General features: G+C 37.0%; 1 protein-coding gene across 2 annotated transcripts; it reads left to right on the top strand.

Annotated features, from left to right (window-relative positions):
- Positions 1-4822: 4822 nt before the first annotated feature.
- Gtsf1 (gametocyte specific factor 1) lies at positions 4823-24696 on the top strand. Of its 2 annotated transcripts, none has more exons than XM_063254886.1 (9): positions 4823-5122; positions 7779-7823; positions 12412-12512; positions 14528-14654; positions 15455-15538; positions 16004-16067; positions 17415-17509; positions 18566-18595; positions 24329-24696. In XM_063254886.1, the coding sequence occupies exons 2-8, from the start codon at positions 7808-7810 to the stop codon at positions 18580-18582; spliced, it is 504 nt and encodes a 167-aa protein (XP_063110956.1). In that variant the 5' UTR covers positions 4823-5122; positions 7779-7807; the 3' UTR covers positions 18583-18595; positions 24329-24696. The 2 variants fall into 2 exon arrangements, with proteins under 2 accessions (XP_063110956.1, XP_063110955.1); XM_063254885.1 differs by lacking the exon at positions 24329-24696 and adding an exon at positions 21319-21428 and having other exon boundaries at positions 4825-5122.
- The last annotated feature ends 1067 nt before the right edge of the window (positions 24697-25763 follow it).

Genomic DNA, 25763 nt, shown 5'->3' with positions numbered 1-25763 from the left:
ATAGAGACCCTATCTCAAAAAACCAACCAAACAAAATAACAATGTGTTATATACCTAAAATTCGCTAAAGACCTTAAGTATTCTCACCACACACAAATAAAACACACAAACTATGTCCTGATTTTGCTAATTAGCTTCATTGTGGGAATTATTACACAAGGTGTACTTATATCAAAACATCATGTTGTAAACCTTAAATATACACAATTTGTCAGTCACACCTCCATGTAAAAAAATGAAACTATAGTGACATAGTCCAGTATAAGGGAACAATGTTAACAATTACAGTATAAGGCAATAATTCTCAAACTTTAGTGGATAACAGAATCACATGGAGGTTTGTTTAAAACACAAAAAAAAGACAGATTGTAAGGCTTCTCACCTTCCAGAGTTTCTGACTCAGAAAGTCTTCCTAGGGCCTAAGAATTTGCATTTCTTCAAATCTCCACATGGGGACCACCCTTTCAGAAGCACTGTACAAGGTGCTGTAAAAGTGCTAGGAGAGGGAGCTGGGGAGCGGCATAAGTGCCTGCCTTGAAAGCAGGCAGTCGTGAGTTCGATCCCCATGTACCGATAAAAAGGAAAAAAGACAAAAAAAAAAAAAAAAGTGCTAGGAGAGGAGAAGGTAAATGGAAGTTCCAAAAACAAAACAGAGAGTAAGGATTCAATCACAGATAAAGGTTAGAAGGTTTGGCAGAAAGAATGAGTATTATATTTAAACATCTGCCCTTCCTCAAATTAACATCTAACGAATGGCAGGTATTGGAATTTCAGGACTGTTCTGCACAGTGACAGCCTTTCACAGGTAAAGTTTCCTTGACATAATTGTACTTCAGCAATCTTCAAAAAAAGTTTCCAAACTGGGCATAGTAGCACACAGCTGTATGTACTCCCAGCACTCAATAGGCTAAGGCAGGAGGATCACTGAGAGTTCAAGATCGGCCTGGGCTACATAGTAAGTTCAAGGCCAGTCTGGACTACAGAGCAAGATCCTGTCTGAACTACCCCCCACCACCACCTTGCAAAACAAAAACCTAAAAAAGAAAGTCACCTGTCTCTTCAATACTAGAACAATTTGTTTAAAAAAAAAAAAAAAGTTTGGCTTACAATTTTCTTAGATGCTGGCACAAGAAAGTGTGTAAGAAGCTATATTTTCCTGAATTCTGGTTAAAGAACTACCCATACATCAGGGGAAAACATAGAATGGATTTAAGTACCACATACTGGTAATTATTACAGATAATGTGGACTACAGAGATTTGTAACATTTATATGTTAGGACTAACAAAATATCACCTCTTTTTTTCCCCTCTCACTCATCCTGTATGTTACTTTCTAGAGTTGAATATTGGCTATCCTTTAGCGAGCTGTCATTAGCGAATCTTTTTTTTTCTTTTTCTCTTTTTCTTTCTATTTTTGTTGGAGGGGGAGGGGGCAGGGTTTCACTGCATGGTTCAGGCCGGTCTTGAACTCACTTTGTAGCCCAGGATGGTCTCAAACTGGCAGTGAGCCTCCCGAGTGCGGAGACTACAGACATTCACCACAGTACCCAGCTAGTTAACAACTCTTTTTCTAAACATAAATTTACTTATATTAGTTTCTACCACCACTCCCTCCTACTGTGCCTAAACAACAGTATCTAACTCCAACTTTCCTCTCGCCTGTCCAGTACTTCGCAATGACGGCACATTCTCACCAATAAGAACACTTACTTGGCCCATTTCTCCATAACCTTTTGATTTGCAATTGCTTGTAGAATAATTTTTCTATTTTTAATTATGCACTTAACTACCAATCAAAACTCACCATTAAATGAGAGAACCAGGACTTAGTTGATAGAATTCAAGCCAGAAACAAAGAATTTTAGTATTTTGATGGGTAAAAGTTTATTAGGCCTTCTGAAACTGAAAAGTTTCAGATGTATTTCAAGGACTTTGGGAATTCCTTCAATTCAAAGGGCTAAAAAACTCATTTTCTAACAAAAGTTTTTGTTGTTTTATAGTACTGGCCATTGAATATGGCTTGAGTATAAAGCTACATCTTCAACCTTTTTCTTTTCTAAGATCTCACTGCTGAAGATATAGCTCAGTGGTAGAGTGCTTGCCTAGCATCCAAAAGGCCCTGAGTTGAATTCCTAGTACTACCAGCAAAAATAAAAATAGATAGAGATATGTATCACTAAATGGCCAAGGTTGGCCTTAACCTTTGATTTCCTGCTTCAGTCTCTTGAACAGCTGGAAATACAGGCATACACCATCATACCCAACCTAACAAAGGTTTTTTTTTTAGTTGCTAAAGTACAAATTTGTCTTTTTAATCAATAGTCTGTAAATGTTATTTTTTTACTAATTATTATTAAAATATAATCTATAAGGATAAATGCTATAATATGCACAGATGAAACCAAAAATTAGAATTCAGTTTAGTGCATTAATCTCCACCAACTCCTAGAATGGCCTTTGTTTAAATGACTTGGTCTCTTGTTTTTTCCTTTTCAAATATGATCAGCCTGGCTGGAAAACCAGTCTGAAAGCAAGCTCAGCAGGGATCTCAGATAAAGCAGAAAGTTTTGGGGTTGAAAAAAATAAATGTGTGGTGCATTTTTATTTCAAAGTCACCACTGAAAGGCAGGTTTGAATTTTGTTTTTAAGTTGGTAGGCTTGCTCACTGCTGCTAAATAAAACAGTTTTATTAGTTGACAATCCTGTCACTTGAACAAGTCATTTCTGAATGCAGTGAAGCCTGATTTTGGATTCTGGTTTAGGACCCAGTTCTCTTCCTCTCAAATTCTTAGCTCTTTCTTCCTCAGAAATTTCAGTTTGGGGGCTGGAGGTTTAGCTCAGTGGCATAAGCACCTGCCTTGCAAGCAGGCGGTCGTGAGTTCGATCCCCGGTACCGATAAAAATGAAATGAAAAAAGACAAAAAAAAAAAGAAATTTCAGTTTGCAGATATCTGAATGAAAAGTACTTGTACATCTGGTAATAACGAAAACATTTGCACCAGATTGCTGCCATTTAAAACCCGAAAATCCACATTTTGGTTCAAATCACTGTTGCCCTACTAATTCAACATGAATGATGTGATAAAGTCAGAGGTTAGAATTTCAATAAAACTATTTTAAATTATTTCCTAACAATCTGAAATTGACTTGCCAAAACAACAGCTGTTTCTAAAATGCTTTGCACCAAGTTCGAAATGAAGCTTTCATTCTTAGCAATTATCTTTGAAAAAGCACTTTAACGGTGCGTTCTTCATATGAATCATCCATGCCATTCGGGTGAAAGAATAGCTTTTATAAATTCAAAATATTGCTTAGGTCAGTGATTCTCAACCTTGGCTGCACATTAGACTCATCTAGATGGGTTTTTTAAAAATAACTATTACTGGCTCTGAGTAATTGGTCTGTAATGTAAACTCAACCTGTATGTTTTTTATTTTGTTTTTGTTTTGAGACAGGGTCTTGCTATGGTGGTGCAGGTTGGCCTTGAACTCACTTGTATAGCCCAGGCTGACCTCAATCTCATAGTGATCTCAGGTCTCAGATTCCTGAGTGCGGGAATTATAGTCATACACCACCACACTCTGCAGCTTGGTGTATTGTAAGACCTCCTTATATGATTCTAATGTTCATAAATGACTAAGAGTCACTAAACCAGTCACCATGGTGGGGCAAGCTTGTAATCCCAGCACTCTTCGGAGAGCAGTATCTCAAATTCAAGCGTAGGCTGGGCAATTTAGTGACTGAGACCCCGTCTCAAAATAAATTTAGGGCTGGGGATTTAGCTCAGCGGCATAAGCGCCTGCCTTGTAAGCAGGCAGTCGTGAGTTCGATCCCTGGTACCGATAAAAATGAAAAAGACAAAAAATAAAATAAAATAAAATAAAAAATAAAAAAATTTAAAAGGGGCTGGGCATGGTGGCTCACGCCTGTAAATCCCAGCACTTGAGAAGCCTCTCAAGCCTCTGAGAGGATCGTTGCAAATCGAGACCAGCCTTGGCTACAGAGTGAGCTCAAGGCCAGACTGAACTGCAGGTTTCAGAAATACAAAAAAAGAGCAAGGGAAGCGGCGTGCAGGTTCAATCCCCATCTAGTACAATACACACACACAACACACACACATACACAACACGCACGCACGCACACACACGCACAAAGTCCACAAGAATGGCTTGAACCTGAAAGCATCTTCAACATCCATTTCTGGCCGGAGTGGTGGTGCATACCTGTAATCCAAGCACTTAGGAGGCTGAGGCAGGAGGATCACTACAACTTTGAGGTCAGCCTGAACTACATAATGAGACCTTATCTCAAAATAACCACTCATCCACATTGGTATCTGTTTTCTTAGTGAGATTTGGGTTCAAAACCTGCTTACACTTTGTGTATACATACCAGTTTTCAGAACAACTCAGTGGTTTACAAGGGAAGTTGTAACTTTGTGACCTACTTGCCCTCTTCAATCTAAATCTCCTTTTAATGCTACTAGCTCATCCATCATCCTATCATCCATTCTCAGACGCCACTACTACTCTCTTAAATTTTGAGATTCTATAACTGTCAAACACAAAATTCCTGCCCTTAGTTTTTGGCTGTTTTTTGATTGTTCTATCTCCTTCATAATTCTTCTTCTCTCCCCTCAAAATGTGAGTTATATTTCCATTAATAAAAACTCCACAAATAAGGTTTCCCCCAGACAGCACCCGACCTCCACCCGATCTCGTTCCTAAACTCTCATTCTCTTTTCTAAAATGGCCGCCACAAAGTCCGGGGAAGGGCGCTGGAGTTCCACACACGCATGCCCAGTACAGCTCTGCGGGGCTGAGGAGAACTGGCGCAAGGGGCTGAGTCACAATGACCGTGTGACTGGGGCCCAGTGGGGAAGGGGCACGCAAAGGAGTCCCTTCTGGCCCTCGGGGGCGACCTACAGGCCCAGCACTAAAGCAGACGGAGCCTGCGCGTCACAGGAAGCAGGAGGCCCCACCCACTGGCGCCAGGGACCGGAAGTGAGCGTTGCCCAGGCGTGGCTGAGGGGCGAAGGCGGTCGTGCTGCGAGCGTGGCGCGGCTGAGGTACGGGAGGGTCGCGGTCCGGCTTGGCCTCTCCGAACAGTTCGCCTGTGAGGTACGGAGTTCCCTTCACCATGTAACGGCACTTTTGCCCTTTTCCGCCCGTACTTTTCAGCCCTAGGACTCGAACGAAGTTCCTGTGGCTGTCGGCTAGTTCCGAGCCGTCGTCCACTCGAGGGCCTGTCTAGCACCTTTTTCGACCTTCTTTTAAGTTAACCATCCTCCCCACCTTCTCTGTAGTCCTATCGCTTCAGACTGTTAAAGAGTTCAGTTTGAGTTTCTTTGCTTAAAGGAAGGAAATTACGACTTTATGGACGCCTCGAACTCTGTTAAGTTGAAACAGTAGCTTCCGACTCTAACCAGTTCCAAATTTAACTGCTTCACGCAGCTAAATTACTGATCTGGTACTAATGAAAAGCGCCACCTGTTAACAGTTTGATATGGACGATATTTAAAGGGACACAGTTGCGTGATACTAGAAATTCCAGTGCTATTAGTCTATAATTAGTCTTTTTGCAGGAAAAAAAATACATTGTTCCCTGCATGCTGCTGAATCTAGCAGTCATCACTCTTTTATATGCCTTAAAGTCTCGAAACTGGATATTTGGTTCTTTCTTCCAGCCTCACTTAACTTTTAATAAAAAGGTATGAAGTAACCATGTGTAAAAATGATCAGAAATTCTTAATCCAAATATGAAAATATATATATTTTACGTAGTTTAATGATTGCCTTTAACAAATGGGCTCTGCCAGCTGATCAGTTGTATTTCCTAACATAAGTTCTACAGCTGCTTATGTCATAGAATGGAGAGAAGGCTATGGAATTGTATGAGAGGCCAAAGGAGAGCTTGCCTAGAGACCATAGCTGTAAATATAACCAATTTTCAGAAACTTTCTATGAGGTAGTTTTACACAGAATTAGTTTTTCCCTTAATGTATTGTTTAATTATAGAACTCAGTAGGGGAAATCTCTGGTAGAAGGGTATTCAAACTATAAAGCAATTTATTTTAATCTTTTCTATTTGTTAGATTTTTTTTTCTCCTGTGACTGTGTTATCTGTAATATACAGTAGGTAGTTCCTGGGTCTTAACATTCACAAATTTTCCCTCAGTGGATACAGGACTTAAGTATTAAATGAAGGGGTTTAAATCAGCAAGTGATGCCATATTAGCATTGGAGACTGAGGAAAACATCAGTGTGGCATTTCTTGATCATGTTTAAGAAAAATCATAAAAGAGGTTGGGGATTTAGCTCACTGGCATAAATGTCTACCTCGAAAATAAAAGCTCTTGAGTTTAATCTCCAGTACAAAAAAAAAGAAAAGTCATAAAAATGGTAATCTAGGGGCTGGGGATTTAGCTCAGCGGCATAAGCGCCTGCCTTGCAAGCAGGCAGTCGTGAGTTCGATCCCTGGTACCGATAAAAATGAAAAAGACAAAAAAAAAAAAAATGGTAATCTAAGGCTGGGTGTGGTGATACACACCTGTAGTCCTGGTACTCAGAAGGCTGAGACAGATTGCTGGGAGTTACAGGGCAGCCTGAAATGCATAATGAAACCCTGTGTCAAAGAAGGCAAAAAATAATAATAATCTAGCGTCTGAGCATTTTGGATGAGTATACTGTCTATCATAAATGGTCCATAATTCCCAGATCCTAGAGAGGGGCAAAACTGGTAACCTGCCCTTCCTAAAACTTTTAGAAATTTAAGAGGAAAGCTTTAAAATAGTACCCTAAACCAGGCATGGTGGTACACACATGTAATCTCAGCAGTCACAGACATACGGCTGAGGCAAGAGGATTCCTGTGAGTTTGAGGCCAGCATGGGCCATATAGTAAATTCAAGGCCAGCCTGGAATACATAGCAGGACCTTGTCTCAAAAAATAAAATACCTGGCCCAGGGATTTAGCTCAATGGTGTAAGCACTTGCCTTGCAAGTGCAAACTCATGAGTTTGATTCCCAGTACCAAAACAAAAAAAAAAAAAAAAAAAATAGAATAAAATACTCTATGCCTGTTTTTGTCCATAATTTAAATATTTTTATTTATTTTTTGGTCTTGGTATTTTGTTTTTGTTTTTTTTTTGTCTTTTTCTTTTTTATCGGTACCGGGGATCGAACTCACGACTGCCTGCTTGCAAGGCAGGCGCTTATGCCGCTGAGCTAAATCCCCAGCCCCCGGTCTTGGTATTTTTATGGTCTTCACTTGTGTCCTCTAGTGTTAAACAGCATCAAACTCCTAATAGCAGGTAAACAATCATAAGATTTTGTGGGCCCTAAATTTGTTCCAAAAATGTAGATTAGACAAATGATGTTAAAATGTTTCAAAGGAGTCAGGTGTGAATTATGCATGCTTTTTACCTAGCTATTCATGAGGCCAAGGTAGAAAGATTACAATTTCAAGCCCAGGCAGGATAGGTGTCTCAAAAACTAAAATAGACTGGGAATGTAGCTTAATGATAGAGTACTTGCCTAATATGTGTGAGTGCCTGGGTCCAGTCCCCAGTACTGCCAGGGAGAAAAGCTTCAGAGAAGGAAAGAAAGCTTTTAAAGAGGAGGAAGAAATGTTTGAGGACGAAGATACATGCTAAAGATTTCTTATATTGAACTTGGATAGCTTCAATTTGAGAACTACTGATTTCTCTTCTTAGAGCTGCCTTTGGTACATTTCATTTCTGATTCCCTGATTCATGTGTTTTTTTTTTTTCTCCCAGCACTTGAAATCAGCACCTTCATTTTCAGCATGGAAGATACTTACAGTATGTACTACTTGTTACTTTTAGAAAATAAGTTGTATTATTTACATATAGTTTTTTAAATTTTATTTTGGAGAGAATAAAACCAAGCAAAATAAAGGAGAATTAAAGCCAATCAAAACAAGATAATAGGGGGCTGGGGATTTAGCTCAGCGGCATAAGCACCTGCCTTGCAAGCAGGCAGTCGTGAGTTCGATCCCTGGTACCGATAAAAAGACAAAAAAAACCAAAAAAACCCAAGATAATGGGAAATCAGCAATGGTTACCATAGTATCTCATCTTCAAAATAGCTGCCCATACCTTCAGACATAGTAAAATCAAACAAAACAAACAGAATAGAACCACTAAAAAAGCAGTGAATGCAGTACAGCACTTCAAAACAAGATAAAAGTATATCCAAAATGGCTACCATTATGTATCTTGTTACCTTGGAAATAGTTGCCCATGCCATCAGATACAACAAAATCAAACAAGATAAAACAGTAAAACCCAACCAAACAAAACAATGAGAATAATATAGGATTTTGAAACAAGATAATAGAGAATTAACAATGGCCCCCACCTTCAGAAGGAGATCCTACATTGTGTAGGATACTACATTGTGTATTGTTACCTTCTGGATAGATGATCAGACTACCAGCTATAGGCCTGAAAAGTCAGAGAAACACTAAACACTTAAATTGTATTTTACCTCATTGCTGTCATCATAGCATGTATTTCTCTGGATCAGCCTGTATTTGTTATAGTTTTTATGTCTGACTAGACTTTCAGTGTATGGTGAAAAATTCACATTTCTCCCTGAACTACTAAGAAGGAAAGGTCTGTATGGTATTGGTGTGCAGAAGATCTCCAAATCTCAAATAAGATACTGGAAATTTAAGTAATTAAAAAGATATGCTGGGCATGGTGGCACACACCTGTAATCCCAGCACTCAGGAGGCTGAAGCAGGAGGATCATTGCCAGTTCAAGACCAATGTGAACTGCATAGTGAGACCTTGTCTCAAAAAGATAAAATAAAAATAAAAATGTATAATAAGTCATATAGCTTTTTTTTTTTTTTTTTTGGTCTTTTTCATTTTTATCGGTACCAGGGATCGAACTCACGACTGTCTGCTTGCAAGGCAGGCGCTTATGCCGCTGAGCTAAATCCTCAGCCCCAACGACAAGTCATATAGCTTTGAAAAGGCAGTGCATAGGACATCTGTCGAAAACTGTATATTTGATTTGGTATTTTTGATGCTTGGGATTGAACCCAAGCTTTGCACATGCTAAGTATGTGCTCTATAAACTGTATTTTAATTAAATGAAGCCCTTTTAACTCCTTAGGACTTTAGCCTCCGATATATCTGAAGCAAAAATAGTATTTTCTGCTTTATATTTTGAGGGGTAATGTAGTATACATAATAAGATTGCTGTATATTGAGTTTCTAGGACATTCTAAAGGGAATTCTTAATTTTCGAGTGATCCAACAAAACTTAGAAGACCCAAAAAATCCATACCAGACTGAATAATTAATGAAACCCTGTCTCAAAATGACAATTTTTTTAAAAAAGGCTGAGGGTAGAGCTCATGTGAAGGTCCTAGATTTAATCCCAAGTGCCACAAAACATAAAACAATGTAAAAAGGGCTAGGAATGCGTCAATGCAAAGTCCCTTGGTTCAGTCTTCAGTACCACAACTTCCCCGAAGCACAAAACAAACCAAAATATATCTATATCTATATATCTATATCTATATGTATGTTTCAAAAACAAAAAATATAGATTGTTAGTCACATTATTGTATACAGTAGTAAAAAACTGGAAACATGCCTATCAACAGGAGACATAGTTAAGAATGCATGGTATAGGGCTGAAGATTTAGCTCAGCGGCATAAGCACCTGCCCTACAAGCAGGCAGTCGTGAGTTCAATCCCCGGTACCGATAAAAAGGAAAAAGACAAAAAAAAAAGAATACATGGTACATCCATAGATACAGTATTAATATATTCCTTATACATAATAACAAGGAAAGAGCACCAAAAAACATTAAAAATTAGGGATGTAAGCTCATTGATAGAGTACTTATCTAGCATGCACAAGGTTCTGGATTCAATCTCTGGCATAACCAAAAAACTTAGTTAAAAAAAAAAAAAGTTTCAAAATAGGAGACAAGAAATTCGTCATATGCTATATAACATGAATGACATAATTTTTTTGTTTGTTTGTTTTTTGTTTTTGGTTTTTTTTGGTCTTTTCGAGACAGGGTCTCACTAAGCAGTTCAGGCTGGTTTTGAGTTTCCTTTGTAGCCCAGGCTGACCTCAAACTTAATGATCCTCCTGCCTCAGCCTCCCAAGTGCTGAGATTACAGGCATGTGCCACCATGCTCAGTTTAAATGACATAATAAAATCACAGAAAAAACAAATACTGTAAGATTTCACTTATATGAAATATCTAAAATGTACAAAGTGATGGTTTCCAGGGTCTAGGGGAAGAGAGGACTGGGGAGTTGAGGTTTACTGGATATAGTCTGTGAGACTACAGATGTCTGGAGATTGTGCAATAGTGTGAGTATACTTGGCATTACTGAATTATACATTTAAAATAATTAGAATTGGGCTGGGGATTTAGCTCAGTGGCATAAGCACCTGCCTTGCAAGCAGGCGGTCATGAGTTCGATCCCTGGTACCAATAAAAAAGAAAAAAAATAATTAGAATGGTACATTTTACATATATTTTATCACAATTTAAAATTTCTTAATTAAAAATAATTTTTTAAAATATAGGAACCCAAATTAGAGCTGACCTAAATTGTCAGACAGCAAGAAGTAAAGCATTATGGTAGGAAGCTCTCATTATCAACTCTGACATATGCTACTATATGGGCAGGATAATATGTGTAAATCATATGGTTCATCAGTCTGTCAGCTGCTGACATGGCCTAACATTTTCAAGTGATAGAATGGATTAAATGAAGGGAAACTAATAAGAATTTCATCTGTAAATGCTCCATGGATGTCCTGAAGATTCAGAAATAGGAAAAGATTGCTAGTCAAGAAGAGTTTGGTTGACATAATAAGCTTGCCTGTCTAAAACTTTTCCTGCCTATTCATTCTGCCCTTCAAGTCACCTTTCTAGCTCATTTGCATCATGATCATGGTTAGCAATTCCATGTTTACATTCTTACAGTGAAACTGTCTGTTTCAATTTCTCACTGGCTTCTGATTTTCACTGCAGTCTCCTGGCTTATAAGCTTCTTATCAAATGTGAATTGTTTATTTCACTTTAAAAATTACCTCCAGGGGTGGCAAGAGCATTTGCCTCTTGTCCATAGAATGCCCTTAACCATTTAATCTCCCTTTCTTAGCTGTAGTTGTTAAAATTTGGGGCTCAACCAGGACATTTTATAGATACTGAGGGCAGTTTTAAATAGCATAATCTAGATTAGGGACTCTTCTTTCACTTGGCAGTTCCATATGTCTGAAGTTGTCATAACCCCAGAAAGTTTTATTTTTTGCAAATTGTTTTTTATTTTTAATCTGGCTAGTTTGGCAGTCACTAGATTAAGAATTATTTAAGGGATCCCCGGTAATGATAAAAACGAAAAAGCCAAAAAAAAAAAAAAAAAAAAAAGAATTATTTAAGGGTTGGGGATTTAGCTCAGCGGAATAAGCGCCTGCCTGGCAAGCATGAGGTCATGAGTTTAATCCCCAGTATCAAAAAAAGAGAGATAAAATAGATTAAGTATTATTTGGGATTTTTTTTCACCTTGAGTATGTTCCATAATAGGCAAAGTAAACCACCTGTTAAAGGTATTAGTCTGTTAAAGGTATTAGTACCATTTGAGAAGTAACTGGGGTCATGATGATCAGGAACTGCTTATTAGGAATAAATTAAAACACAAAAAAATATCTACCCACTAATATTTTTCAAGCTTCCATAAAATAGTATAACTAGAACAGTGCTTACCAACTTGGTGTCATGGATATTAATATAAACAAAGATGCTAAAGAATGGGATTGACTGTCCTCAATTTGCCCTAGGATCATTTGGCTGAGGATCAAGGGGTAAAGTGCTTTGCACAATGGGCCACAGTGGATACATGGGAACACTAGCAATCTACTTCAGCTTTAGCAAACTGGTTGGGAAGCTCTGGTTGGATTAGCTGGAGAATAAAAATTAGAATGTCACTTGATTTAACTTTTTTGTTTTTGTTTTATGGTAAGGGTAATCAAAAATGAAAATAAATGTTTTAACTAATACATGTTGGCAGTATAAAATAATTGCATTTGTTATGGGGAGTTCACACATACATATAACTTAACATAATTCATCCTCTTCGCCTTCCCTCCATCTCTTAGATCCCTCCCTTTTTTTGAATGAAAAAAATAAAGTTCAGTGGTAACAGGTTTATATTCTCAGAATTACATTTTAGTTTTTAGTTGTTTAGTCAATCCTTTTTAAAGCTAATTATTCTTTACACTGACTTTTTCTATTATCCATCTTACAGATTCTGTTTTTTAAAAAAAAATGCCAATGTGCCTGAAATGCAATAGTGTTACAAAGATCGATTATACTGCATACTTTAATGTATTTGTCTCTCTTTCAGTTGACTCCCTGGACCCTGAAAAGCTATTACAATGTCCCTATGATAAAAACCACCAGATCAGGGCCTGCAGGTTTCCTTATCATCTTATCAAGTGTAGAAAGGTAAGGTATTATTTTTATAATTGTCCCTTTTGCCATCTTGAGTTCTTTCACAATTTTATAAACCAGAAAAAAAAAAGATTTTATAAACCAGATTTTGTAAACATCAAATAGTTTTAGCATAAATGTTGAATTCCAGGATTGTTTTGAGAATCTACCTCTGTGTCCAAAATTTATGGAAAGTTTATTTCTTAGGATACATAAATTTTTCTTCTAAGTAGTGCTTTCTTCAAAGCACTCTTTATAAATAGTATCTCTGGATCTTATTCTTTGTAAAGAGAAGGAAACACTAAATTTTTGTTAGTGATAAGAAATCTCTTATTACCTTGATATGTTTATTGTCCTGAAAGAACTAGGTGCTACATTTCTTTCTGATTTTTGTTCTTGTCTAGAAATTTTAGGAGGTGGACCGACTAAAGGTTAGCCTAAGAAAACAGTATTAAATAACTGTTTCTCCAAGTTTCACCATCTTTTTAAAAAATTCTTGTTACTCTTTTATAGACTTAGATATAAACTAGCACTATATTAATTGAGACATGTTGACAAGATCACTGGAATGCAGACATCAGATACAGAGGCCAACATACAGTAAAATTTAATCTTGAAAAACAATTTTAGTATTTAATAAAAACTGCTTACCATTCAGATTTAGCATCCTTTAAAGAATATTTCTGTTAGGTGAGATATAGCTTAGTGGTAGAACATATACTTAGTAGGCACAAGACCCTGGGTTCAATCCACAGCTCATACTCACAAAAAAGTTCCTCTTACAATCCTGGAGACATAATGTGCCTTGCAGATTATTTCTTCAGCTCTCTTTAACCTGGAACAAGGATCACTTAAACTTAAACCTGAACAATATGGATCAGCAGATGTCGCTATGTCTTCGTCCTCTAGCCTCTCAAATGATTTCCTCAGGATAAAAATTGGAAAGGAGAGAAAAATGATACCAAGATACTGCTATAACTCCTCTATTTTCTAATGTTGTTATGCTTTGTCCGTAAAACCTTTGCATGCAATGCTTAATACTCCTTATGAAAAATGATAGAGATTCCTGCCCTCAAAAATTTCTTAATCCCATAGTTTTTGTTTGTTTGTTTGTTTTTGCTTTTTTCCGGTACCGGGGATCGAACTCACGACCGCCTGTTTATAAGACAGGTGCTTATGCCGCTGAGCTAAATCCCCAGCCCAATCCCATAGTTTCTTAATCCCAGCATTCTTCCTGTGTCACATAATTTTTGCCTCTTGATTTTCATTTATAACAGCTTTTTTCTTTTGCTAATAAATTTCTTAACTGTTGATATATTCACCATAAGATTTGGGTGATCTTAAACCTTTTTTCTTTAGAACAAGAAAGTCAGCAAAACTATCTTTGGATTTTTTCTTAGTGAAAAAGCAAAAATAAAGGTCACATTGTTCAGAGCCTCATTTCAGGCATTATTACTTTAAATAAGTGTCCCTGCGTTAATCTGAAAAAAATCATTGGTTTGTCTCTTCTGTAGCTCCTTTACAACATCTATTTTCCAGACTATTGTATTGCAGTAGTAGGGGCACTACTGCAATGCAGACTGAGCATGTTTAGTGTTGCTGTTTATCCTGAATGTCAGTTTTCAGAGAGCTCTATTATTATTGGCTGTGCCATCTGAATCTTATGACTGAGAAATAAACAGAGAAAAAAATTGTTCAGGGCTGGGCATATAGCCGGGCAAGTGCAAGGTCCTCAGTTCAATTCCTAACAACAGAAAAGGTTCATTTTTACTGTTTAGCTCTGCATAAGCCACTTAAATTCCAATATCCGCATTGTCTCTTTCTATAATCATAACAAAGAGGCATATATTTGATGGTTTTGAAGACATTTGAATAGTCTGCAAATAACTCTAAATTTTCTATGAAATTTGCCTACCATAGTTAAGCCATTAACTCTGTGTGAGGAATTTTAAATGAATAAGGTTGAGCCACTCCCCTTGGATTTTAAGAGTGCCAAAGAACTGACAGATTCCTTAATTTTGGTTCCACAGAATCATCCTGATGTTGCAAACAAATTGGCTACTTGTCCCTTTAATGCTCGCCACCAAGTTCCTCGGGCTGAAATTAGTCACCATATCTCAAGCTGTGATGACAAAAGTTGTATTGAACAGGATGTGGGTAAGCCTGACTAACAAAAATGTTCCAGTAATGTAGGTTAGCCCATTCAGATTTGTATTGTGCCACATTGCCAACTTGATTTTTGGCTTTCATCATTTCAGAAGAAAAATATTTTTTTGCCTTTTAGCAACAATAGGTTGCCTGTTGTTTACATGTCGGGCTGCTTTCTCTTCTGAACAGCCTGATTCATTTTACTAATAAACCATCTAAAAATAAAATCTTTTTATTGCCATAAACATGGCAAATGTCTTTGTTTCTCTTACCTTTTTGTTAACAGAGGGATTAGACCCCTCTAGACCCCTCTGTTTAGATTTCATACTATCCATGTTTTAAAAACAAAGACCCATTAGGCTACCTTGCAACCTCCTCTTAAACTCCCTTTTTTCATTTTGCTTTGTTTTGTTTTTTTGGTTTCTGTTGTTTTCTTTTGTTTTATCTTTTTGAGACAAGGATTCACTGTGTAGTTTAGGTTGGCCCTTAGCTCATTTTGTAGCCCAAGCTAGTCTTAAACTTGAAATGATCCTCCTGCCTCTGCCTCCCAAGTGCTGGGATTACAGATGTGCACTACCACATCCAGCTCCTTTTTTTGGTTTTTGAGTCAAGGTCTCACCATGTAGTTCAGGCTGGCTTTGAACTCACTGTGTAGACCAGGTTGGTGTTGAGCTCATGGTGACCCTCCTATTTCAGCTCCGAAGTACTGGGATTACAGGCATGCACCACCATGCCCTGCACTACTGCTTTAAATACAGTAAGTTGGTAGTAACTTGGCTATCTTATATCAGGTCTCTGTTATCTTGCAGTCAACCAGACCAGGAACCTTGGACAAGAGAGACTGGCTGAGAGCACATGGCAGTGCCCCCCTTGTGATGAAGATTGGGATAAAGGTGAAGTACCTCTACATCTTTCTCTTCATCATGTCTAAATCTCAAGTCATTTGCTTAAAACAGAAGGAACATTTTCCTTTTTTATGAACACACCATGTTGTTTGGAATGTGTTACTATTTTTATGGGGACCCAAAATGAGTACATTTGTATCACTGTGCAGACATGTGGAACAGCCTTTCTCTCTTGATTGGAAAAGGCACTACTTTACATCTGGTTTTTTTTTCATAAATTGTGTTGTACCATCTGTGTTTGATTGTTACTAGGCATGTTTATTATTGTTTATGTAGCTTGTGCTTATATTCTTTAGTTAAATTCCTGTTTCTGTGTCACTTAGGGAAAATACTTGATCAATTTTTACTTGCATCTCAACTTTGGCATATTAATTTCCATCTTACAAATTCAACTATTATGAACTGATATTTTATCTAGCAGTATCACAGACTAAATTTTGCTTCTTTTGGCAGATTTGTGGGAACAAACTAGCACCCCATTTGTCTGGGGCACAGCCAGCTTCTGTGGCAACAACAGGTAAATGAAATGGTCTCTTTCTCAGCACTTCCTCCCCAAATCAGTATCCTATTACCAAAAATAAGCCAGTCTTTCCTTATTGGTGTTCTTTGGTGATAGCTTACACTTTTTTGGGTGAGTTTTTTCCTTCCTCACTCCTTGATTCATAAAAAGGATATGTGGTTAGTGCTACTCATTCGGAATGTAAAAATAGTTGAGTTCGATCCCTAGTACCGATTTTAAAAAAAATAGTCTTAGAATTTTATTTTTTTATCTTAGTCTTAACAAGGAGGGCATGCTTCTGTTTTAATTGGATTTTTTGCTAAGTTTACATTATTTTAATACTTTAAAAAATTTTTCTGAGGCTGGAGGTGGTGGTGCACCTGTAATCCTAGCACTTGGAAGGCTGAGGCAAGAGGAAAGCTACAAGTTCTAGGCCAGCCCAGGAGTTGAAGGCCACCTTGAACTGCATAGCAAGATTCTGTTTCAAAAAAAATTATAAATTTTTATTTGTGATTAGAAAGTCCAGACTACCTGTTGGCGAGGGAAAAACATGGATCTGTTCCCACTAGTTTTTGTATTTAACTTAAAACTATAAGATTCCTCATTATTGCCAATACTCAAATCTTAGAAGACCAAATTTCATGTCAAGTGAGGTTATTTCTGTATTAGAAAATGAAAAAATAACATGTAAACTTCATTTTCCCCCCAAATAGTGTGCATATTGATTTTTATATCTTAGTCCATAAGATCATTTAATCATTTCCAGCTGAAAGTAGTGGCAAGCACCGGTAATCCTAGCACGAGGGAGATCTGAGGCAGCAGGCCCACTGCAAGTTCAAGCCCAGCCTGAACTACCCAGCAAGACCCTATCTCAAAAAAAAAAGTTACACAGTACTTTTATAATTTTGAGGATACACTATTTTATGTGCATTTTAAGACAAAAACTTAAAGATGATGAATTCCATTGATTACAATTTTAATTTTACCTCAGTTCTGTGAGATTTCCTGCCTTTGATTAGATTGAATGGCATTTTAGTTTATCTCTTACATTTACTGAGTGAGTTGATGAGTTGTCATACTATTGAACAGTAGATGGCATTGCCGTTTATCTCAATTTCTGGAAAATGAAAATGGTTAGACTCATCTTAATGCCTGTATAAAACAGAGAACTTTCCAGAGAAATAATAATCATTCTAATTACAGGAATGTGTTTGAGGAAATGTGTTTACATTTCTTTCACATGAACAAATTTATTTTCATTCAAATTACAAAAATGTTTTGATTGTCTCACATGTACCTGCCTGAAGGATACAGAGAATGCTGACATTGTTTAAAAAAAAAAAAATTTTTTTTTTTTTTTTGCAGTCCTGCTAGCAACATGGTTATGGAACATAAGAGCAACCTGGCTTCAGGCATGCGAGTTCCCAAGTCTCTGCCCTATGTTCTACCATGGAAAAACAGTAAGTAAAATAGAAGCAAAATGTTTTTATTCCCTTCGTTGTGCTAAAAAAAACCAAATACTCTTAGTCATTCAGATTTCTTTTGTCTGAACACCTTGCACATATGTGACCATAAAATACGTTCTTAAATTTTATATCCTAAGCATCTCACTTATTTCACCCTATGTCTGACATTGGTTAGAAACAAAAAAAAATTACGAAAACGTACAAGAGCACGGAAACCAAGAAAATATTTTCAGGATGAGATAACCACTGACATCAAGAGAGTAAATTTGGGGACAAATAAAAAGGCTGTTAATTTTGAGTAAAAGAAAGAGGAACTCATCCCTAATTTTCCAGGCATAATATCTAAAGGGAATTGGGATCACTATTTGTACTGCAGGGGCCTAAAAGAAAATGAATAAAGAGAAAAAGAAAGTGAACAGTCATAAGAACCAGCATAAAGAATGGAATTCAGATGCCTTTGCTAGACATCCTAGACCATGCTGGCTATACAATTACTAAATTTATAACAAAATACAGTGGTACCTTCGCTTCACAAACTTAATTCTTTCCATAATTCTGGTCGCAAACTGAATTGGATAAAAATCAAATCAAATTCAGTGATGAGGTTCAACATTGACTTCATGTGGAAATTTGATACCCTGATAACCCCAAATTTCAGAATATCAAAGATGGTATCATTCTTATTTAATACAAGTTTACATTTTCTAATGTTACTCCTAAATTCATATTCCTTTTATTTCTTTTTTTATATTCCTTTTATTTTATCCTTACCTACTATTTGAAATAATTTTGGAGTAGCCACATACTCCTTTTAAAATGTTTCTCTTTGGATACAAAAAAATTACAAAATAAGAGATTACAAAATAAGTAAAGAATAATTTTCTTTTCTTATGCTTTTAAATGGAATCTGATCACCAAGTTAAATTATTCTGCTTTTATATTATTATTCACTATACCTCAGGAATAAGTCATTTATGTTTAGTAAATATAGAGGATGGAGTGGATTTCAGTTGACATGATATATTTATTTTGAAATATTTTTACTCATAGATGGAAATGCACAGTAACGGAATATCTCAAGTAAGTATTTCAGTTTTATATCACTATATCTTCAGATGATTGCAAGATTTAACTGGACTTAAAGCAATTTAGGTCTAATTTTCTTTCAGATTATGGTACCAAATTAAACGTTAGTGTGTGCATGTGTTTTTTAAGGATATAGCCTCTGATAGGCTTTATACACTAGTGAATAGGCATTTACTGGTTAAATTAGAATTCTGTTAACATGCTAAATTGTTTTCCCTAACATTAGTACACATTGCTTTTTTTTTAATATCAAAGTTGCATTCTGTATCTGTCATGCCTCTTAATGGATTGAGATTAATTAGACAGTTATGCTTCACTGCTCTGCAATTTATTCCCTATGCATTACAGTTTAATCCTCATCAAAAAATTCATCCTCTCTTTAATAAGCACTTAAAAGTTTTGGGTCTCTTTCAGAGTCTTGCACTGTTCATCTCATCTGAGTATTTGAGTTAGCCGGACCTCACAAAGATCTATGTGAAGAGACCAAAATCTTTCACTTCCAACAGATGAAGCTTTTCTTGAATTCCCTCTGTATATCCATGGCAGAGCCAAGTTTAACACTTCAAATGCTATCTCAGCTGAGGTTTCCCAGTCTCCAAGCTCATGGGAAAAAAATATTACAAATCAAATCAAAAGAAAACATTACAGAGGCTGGGGAGTGGCATTATATCCCAGCTGCCTCACAGATAGTAGGCCTTAGTGACTCTGATGGAACTCAGTACTGTAATTCAGATTCACCTTGAATTTACTATGTAGCCCAGGCTTCCAGGTGTGGCAGTGAGTGCATCTCTGTAATCCCAGATCACCGTGACTTCAAGGCCAGTTTAAATTACATAGTGAATTCAAGGCCAGTCTGAAATACATAGCAAGACCCTGTCTCAACCAAAAAAGAAAAAATTGTGTAACCATGCTGGCCTCAAACTCAAAGCAACCCTCCCGCCTCAGCATCCCACATGCTAAGATTACAGGCATGTACCACCACTCCCAGCTAGTGTATTAAACAAATAACTGGCTTATTGTTTTCCATCCTCACTCTCTGGACAGTAAAGCAGAAGAATCTGTTAGACGTCATTTTGTACCAAAAAACAATGTTTCTTCTGCTAAGAAGTATGAGAGATGCCAGAAGCATAAGCCAGGTGTGGTGGCACACATCTGTAATCCCACCCTGGGCTACATAATTCAAGATCAACCTGAAATAAATGGCAAGACCCTTCTGCAAAAGACAAATAAGTAAGAGATGCCAAAAGAAATACTTCTGAGCTATAAATAATATTTATCTTCTAGGTGTTGCCCATTTTTCTTCTAGGTTCTGACTTAAAATTATTGAATATACCTGAAAGTCAGAAAATGAAGTTTGGCCCCACAAGGGCGAGAGACAACAGCATTGAGATGTATCAGACCTAGATAAATGATGAACTTTTGAGTTCTTCTCTGGTGTTCTACACAAGTGTTTGGTGATCATACATTAAAGATACAGCTATCTAATAAAAGTGGCAACTTGAAAATTAAAATCTCAGAGAGATGTCTGTCTCTGTAACTGAAGATCAGTCATATCTTTAGAATTTGGGCTAAGGATGTGGCTCAGTGGTAGAGCTCTTGGCTTGCATGCATAAGACCCTGGGTTTGGTCCCCAGCACCACAAATGAACAAAAAAGAATTTAAGTGCTGGGCATGGTGGCTTATCCCTGTAATCCCAGCACTTGGGAGGCTAAGGCAGGAGGATCAGTTGCAAGTTCCAGACCAGCCTGGGCTACAAAGTGAGGTCAAGGCCAGCCTGAAGTAAATAGCGAGACCCTGTCTCAAAAAGACAAAAAAAAAAAAATAAGAATTTAACTCCTTACACACTGAAAATTTATTTTTTTGTATAACCCCTGAGAAATGAGGAAAAGAAGATTATCCATTAACTAAGACTCTAAGCAGCCGCAGACCTTTTTATACTCTTAAAAATGATGCATCATAGGCTTAGCGGCATAAGCGCCTGCCTGACAAGCGTGAGGTCATGAGTTCAATCCCTGGTACAAAAAAAAAAAAAGGAAAGATGATGCATCATTATTGAATGCTTATTACAAAATTCTCTAGCTTCTTTGGAAGGATATAAAAGAAATAGAAGACATGATTCATTATCATAAGGAATTTATGGGTGTAATTTTTTAAATATACATACAGTATATAAGAATGCTTTATTCAAAAAAAATCCTTTGCTCACTGAATACTTAATGCATTTATCCTATTTGTGTTTTTCTCAATGACTCCTTTTTATTAGGTACCACAGAAGCAAGTAAAGCCATATTAATTTTTATCCTCTAATGTACATTGTATAGCTCAAAAATATTGTTGAATTGATGACTAAATAGAATACAAAAGAAGAGAAAAAGATCAGTATAAATTAATTGTAATTAGTACAGAATTACTTGAAGGAGTCACTTTCCTGGAGAGTCAGTTCTCATATTCTCCTTACTTGTGAAACTGTTGACATAGGAAGTATACAGCAGTGTCTATATAGAATGTCTTTCGTACAATTAGCAAGTGTTTGTGTGCACTGTAGTACTAAAGCTAAGGATTAGAAGTCCATACTTGGTGTTCTGCCATACACAGCAGATTCCTCCAGCAGACCAAGAGAACTTAATTGCAATCCTATGACCTATTGTCAGATGTGGTTGCTTTTATCATTAAAAGGCACTAAGAACTGTCTCTTTTCCCCCCTTATTTCCTTGCAGATTCCAGACCCTCAAAGACTGTTGCTTCTTTCTGCTACCGAAAAGTTCATTTTTTCAACTTACCTAATTAAAGAATGATAAAAATTGTCTGTGACTTTCAAACTGACAAATGCCTTTCTTTTCCCTCCACTCTTTGAGCCCTCACTAATTTGATAGAAGAACCTTCATACTCAGAACATCTTCTAAATACTCTTATTTTCGAATCCTCAGGACTGAATGTTTGCAACATAGGTTAGATTTGTTTTATTTATCTGCCTACATTCCAGCTAAAAAATGTACTAGCTATCAAACTAGGCATGGAGTATATAGGGATGAATATTGGAATGAAAAAGAGGAACAAATGTACATGTAGAGAAGAGAGATAAAACTTTCTACCTGTGTGTGAAGACTGATTAACTTCAGAGTTTAAATATATGAGGGCATTGGCAATTGCCCTAAGATGTGTATATGATAGTTTACACTAGAGAGAATATTTTTGGAAATATTTGTCAGTATGCTTTATCAAAGTCCCTCTTTATATAAGATCCCTTATCTAATTAGAGTATGATTAAATAGTTTAGATTTCTGAAACACTGAAGCTTCTGGCTATCCTAGCATCTTATGGTCCCTTATAAGGAAACTTCATAATCTCCCAGACCAGGTTTTGTGGGAGTTTCTTTGTTGCTGCTGCTGTTGTGTTTTTATCTTGTGCTAGAGCTCAAAACCAGAGTATTGGGGCTGGAGATTTAGCTCAGTGGCATAAGCACCTGCCTTGCAAGCCTGTGGTTGTGAGTTCGATCCCTGCTACTGGTAAAAATACAAAAAAAAAAAAAAAAAAAGGTATTGTGCATATTAAGTGCATGCTGTACCTCTTGCCTTTCAAGCCCATTTTTGGTTGTTTTCACTTTAGGTCAGGTTGGTTTTAAAACTGGCATGGAAAAATATTTGGGATCTGGTATAGATAGGCAGTTGGATAAGGCATACTGACAGGTAAAAAAGGGTCATGGACTTCTGAAGAATGTCTCTTTCCTGGAGTTTTACACAAAACAAGATCCTGTCGTAATGAAGCAGAGCTGTCTTATTTAGTTCTAGACTCTAAAAATAGGTCCAAGATAAAGCCCAATACAATATTCTTTCTACTCATAGCTCTATGGTCTTAAAGGAATAATTAGACTCTTCTGTAGAGGGTGTAATACAATATGGGGAGGGGGACACCATATGTCCCCAGTTCACACCACTTACGTTTCTGCATTAACATGTCACAGTCAGAGGGATATAACTCAGCAGCATAAGCGCCTGCCTGGCAAGTGCAATGTGTTATAAAAGCTGAATTTTTTTTTTTTAATACTGGGGATCAAACTCACAACCTCACACTTGCCAGACAGGCACTGTGCCGCTGAGCTATACCCCAGCTGAACTTTCTTTTAAAGTAGTCACATTACTGGAAAATATATTTTGGTAACAACAAAACACAACTCTCTGTATTACACTACTCCGTTGCTTGTAATCAAGAGATCCTAACTGGTTTAGGAAAAGCAACTCAGAAGGACTCTTACTGCAATACAGTTCAACTAAGAAATCAAGTAGGAAATAGTTACCTTGTATTTTTTAAGTATCAGAGCAGAGTAAACTAATGTCTATAGTTCCTGAAAAACTTCCTTGTTTTAGGAAAATAGCTCTATGCTTATGAGTACTAAAATTTAATCACAAAACCTTTAGGAATGTGACTAGCACTCACTATAACAGAGAGTGCCTGCAGGTTTTAATTTTGGTAACTCACCAGATAGTCTTGTTGCTTTAGTTTCTTTTAGCTGCCAGTTTGTCTGATTCACAAACTTTAAGAGACTGCTTACAATTTTTATTGAGCCTGTGATTTACTAGTCTAAATTTAGTTGGCCAGAAATATTCGAAGATTCCCAAAAGCTATTGCAAAGAAATGGCTCTATCTCTGCTACTTCTGTCAGAACCTGGGAGGAGCAGCTTATTTTGGGGACCTTCTTATTTTTTAGGATCTTTTTCAGAGGATCCCCTTCCTATAGAGGGTAAACAGTGGAAGGCAAACAGTTGAATATTCTGCATCAGTTTCAGTTAAAGTCAAATGTTATGGTTAAAGGTGGAAGCAGGCATGTTTGAAAAGCTTAACCTAAAAGAGCTAAGCTCTATATTTGGTATTTTTTTTCGGACGCTTATGCCACTGAGCTAAATCCCCAGCCTCTACATTTGGTCTTATCCAGGACTTCCATACTCTGCCCCAAGGAAAGGCATTGCTTTTTAGAAATTGCCTTTCTCTGCAAGGATTAAGTGCCACTGTGATTTGCCAATGTTCTCACCAGGAATAAAGAAATGTAATTGATAAGTGATGCTTAGCTCTCCTGGTAGCTAGCTATACCTGAGCTAAAAAGAGAATATTTGAATTTAATTTCAAATCATGCACTGTAGTACTCTCTCATTGATAAGGCAGAATGTTAGCTGCTTGTGTTGGTCTCTTAGACAAAATATATAATCTATGGTACACTAGCATTCTTGGAGTCCTTTGCTTGTTCTTTTCATAATTCATATTATGTTCCAGAATAGGAAAAAGGGTAACATTTTTCTTTTTTGTTGGTACTGGGAACCAAATTCAGGACTTAAAACTTGCCAGGCAGGCACTACACCACTGAGCTATATCCCTGGCCTAACATTTCAGTTTTTTAAAGAGACAGACTATGGTGGCTCAGGCCTGTAATCCCAGCACTCAAGAGTCAGAGGCAAGAGAATCACTGAGAGTTCAAGGCTGGCCAGGGCTACATAGTGAGACTTTGAGGAAACTTGAAAATTTATTGGCATATATACACATTTACATAATAACGAGATACAAGTTGTTTGAAAAACTTAAAAACTCCACCATGCTCCTTAATCTTCATTAAAATACTTGCCACTGAAATAGGTGTGCTTTTTCACATTCATCTGTTTCGGTTCAATTTCCTCAGACTTGGGTTGGAGGTTTTTTATTGGACAGCTCCTTGTGTCGTTTTTTTTTTTTTTTCTCTAGAGCAGATCCTTTATAGCAGAAGTGCAAATTGAAAGTGATGGAAGTCAAACATGGTGGCACAGACCCGTAATCTCAGTACTTGAGAAACTAAGGAAGGAGAATTGTGATGAGTCTGAGGCCAGCCTGAACTACATGTCAAGACCCTGTCTCAAAAAAAAAAAAAAAAAAAAAAGTGATGGAAAGTGTTGATGTTGCAATTAGAAATTCTACTGAGCTTTTGTTAAGTTGGAGATTTCAACAGACGAGTCTGTTTTTTAGCTTTATGAAACTCTTGAAAAATGAGCAATTAGAAACTCATCTTGCCTAAGAAAAAAAAAAAAATAAAAAAATAAAAAAAAAAAAAAAGAAAAATGAGCATTGACATGAATCCCCTAGCTATGTAACACTGATGTTCATCTATCATTATGGAATTGAAATAAAGTTTGGAAAATATTAATCTGGAGTTTCATCTTACATGTAAAGGGACAGGCCCTGCACAAATACGATACTGTGACTTTTCTAAGAAAAGACCATGCAGGTTCTATGCTTTATCTCGGTGGTATTCCTCTGGGACTTCAAGTAACATTGTTTCCTGGAATGCTTATGGTAGGAGCTATGTCAGTGTTGTGCATGAAAGAATCTTTTAAGGTCTCTGTCCTCAAAAGGTCCTGGGCTTAATAGCACACTTTACCCCTCACAAGATCACTTTTTTTTTTTTTTTTTTTTTTTTTTTGGTACCAGGAATTGAACTCATGCAGATGCTACACCACTGAACTAAATCCCTGGCCCCTGGTCACCTTTTTGATATTATTCATTCAGTCACCAAATCCTGACATTTATGTAGATAACTTATCCAGCTAGCCAGTTCTTTGTATTTCTGCTACCTAGACGACGACAGGCTCCTAACTAGTCTTTTAGCTGATGTATCTTCCCTGTTTCATTCCATCAACCTTAGCACAACTTTCAAGATACTTAATAATCTTTTCCCAATTTACTTAGCAATAGTAACAGCAAAGGTTTGGGGTTTTTTTAGCACTTAGTATGTCCGAGCACTGTACAAAACACTTTATCCACATATCATATTTAATTCCACATTGCTCAAATAAGTAGCTCCTACTAGGTCCCCACATGGTAGATAAGGAAACTGAGGGTTGTAAAATTCACAAGATTTGATCTGAGTTTCTTGGATACTGTGGAAGCTACCTCAAAAACCAGTAGTCAGCCCCACTAACTTTCAGTTGCCACAGGTTTATCTCTCCACACTGTGATAAGGCTTAGTAACTATTGTGTAACATATAGAGGGAAGCAAAAGACCAACAGAAACCACCAGGTTTGTGTAAAGACAACATGGCATGGAATACATTGTTCCTAGGTATAGGCAGGCAGAGATGATAAAACCATCTGCCCTGAACAAAGAAAAATGTGTCCCGGGGCTGGGGATTTAGCTCAGCAGCAT

The sequence above is a fragment of the Cavia porcellus genome, unplaced genomic scaffold (assembly GCF_034190915.1).
Source record: "Cavia porcellus strain 051 isolate PalLab524CR breed Dunkin Hartley unplaced genomic scaffold, mCavPor4.1 scaffold_8, whole genome shotgun sequence".
NCBI classification, from domain to species: Eukaryota; Metazoa; Chordata; class Mammalia; order Rodentia; family Caviidae; genus Cavia; species Cavia porcellus.
This window is presented reverse-complemented; position numbering and strand designations above follow the sequence as displayed.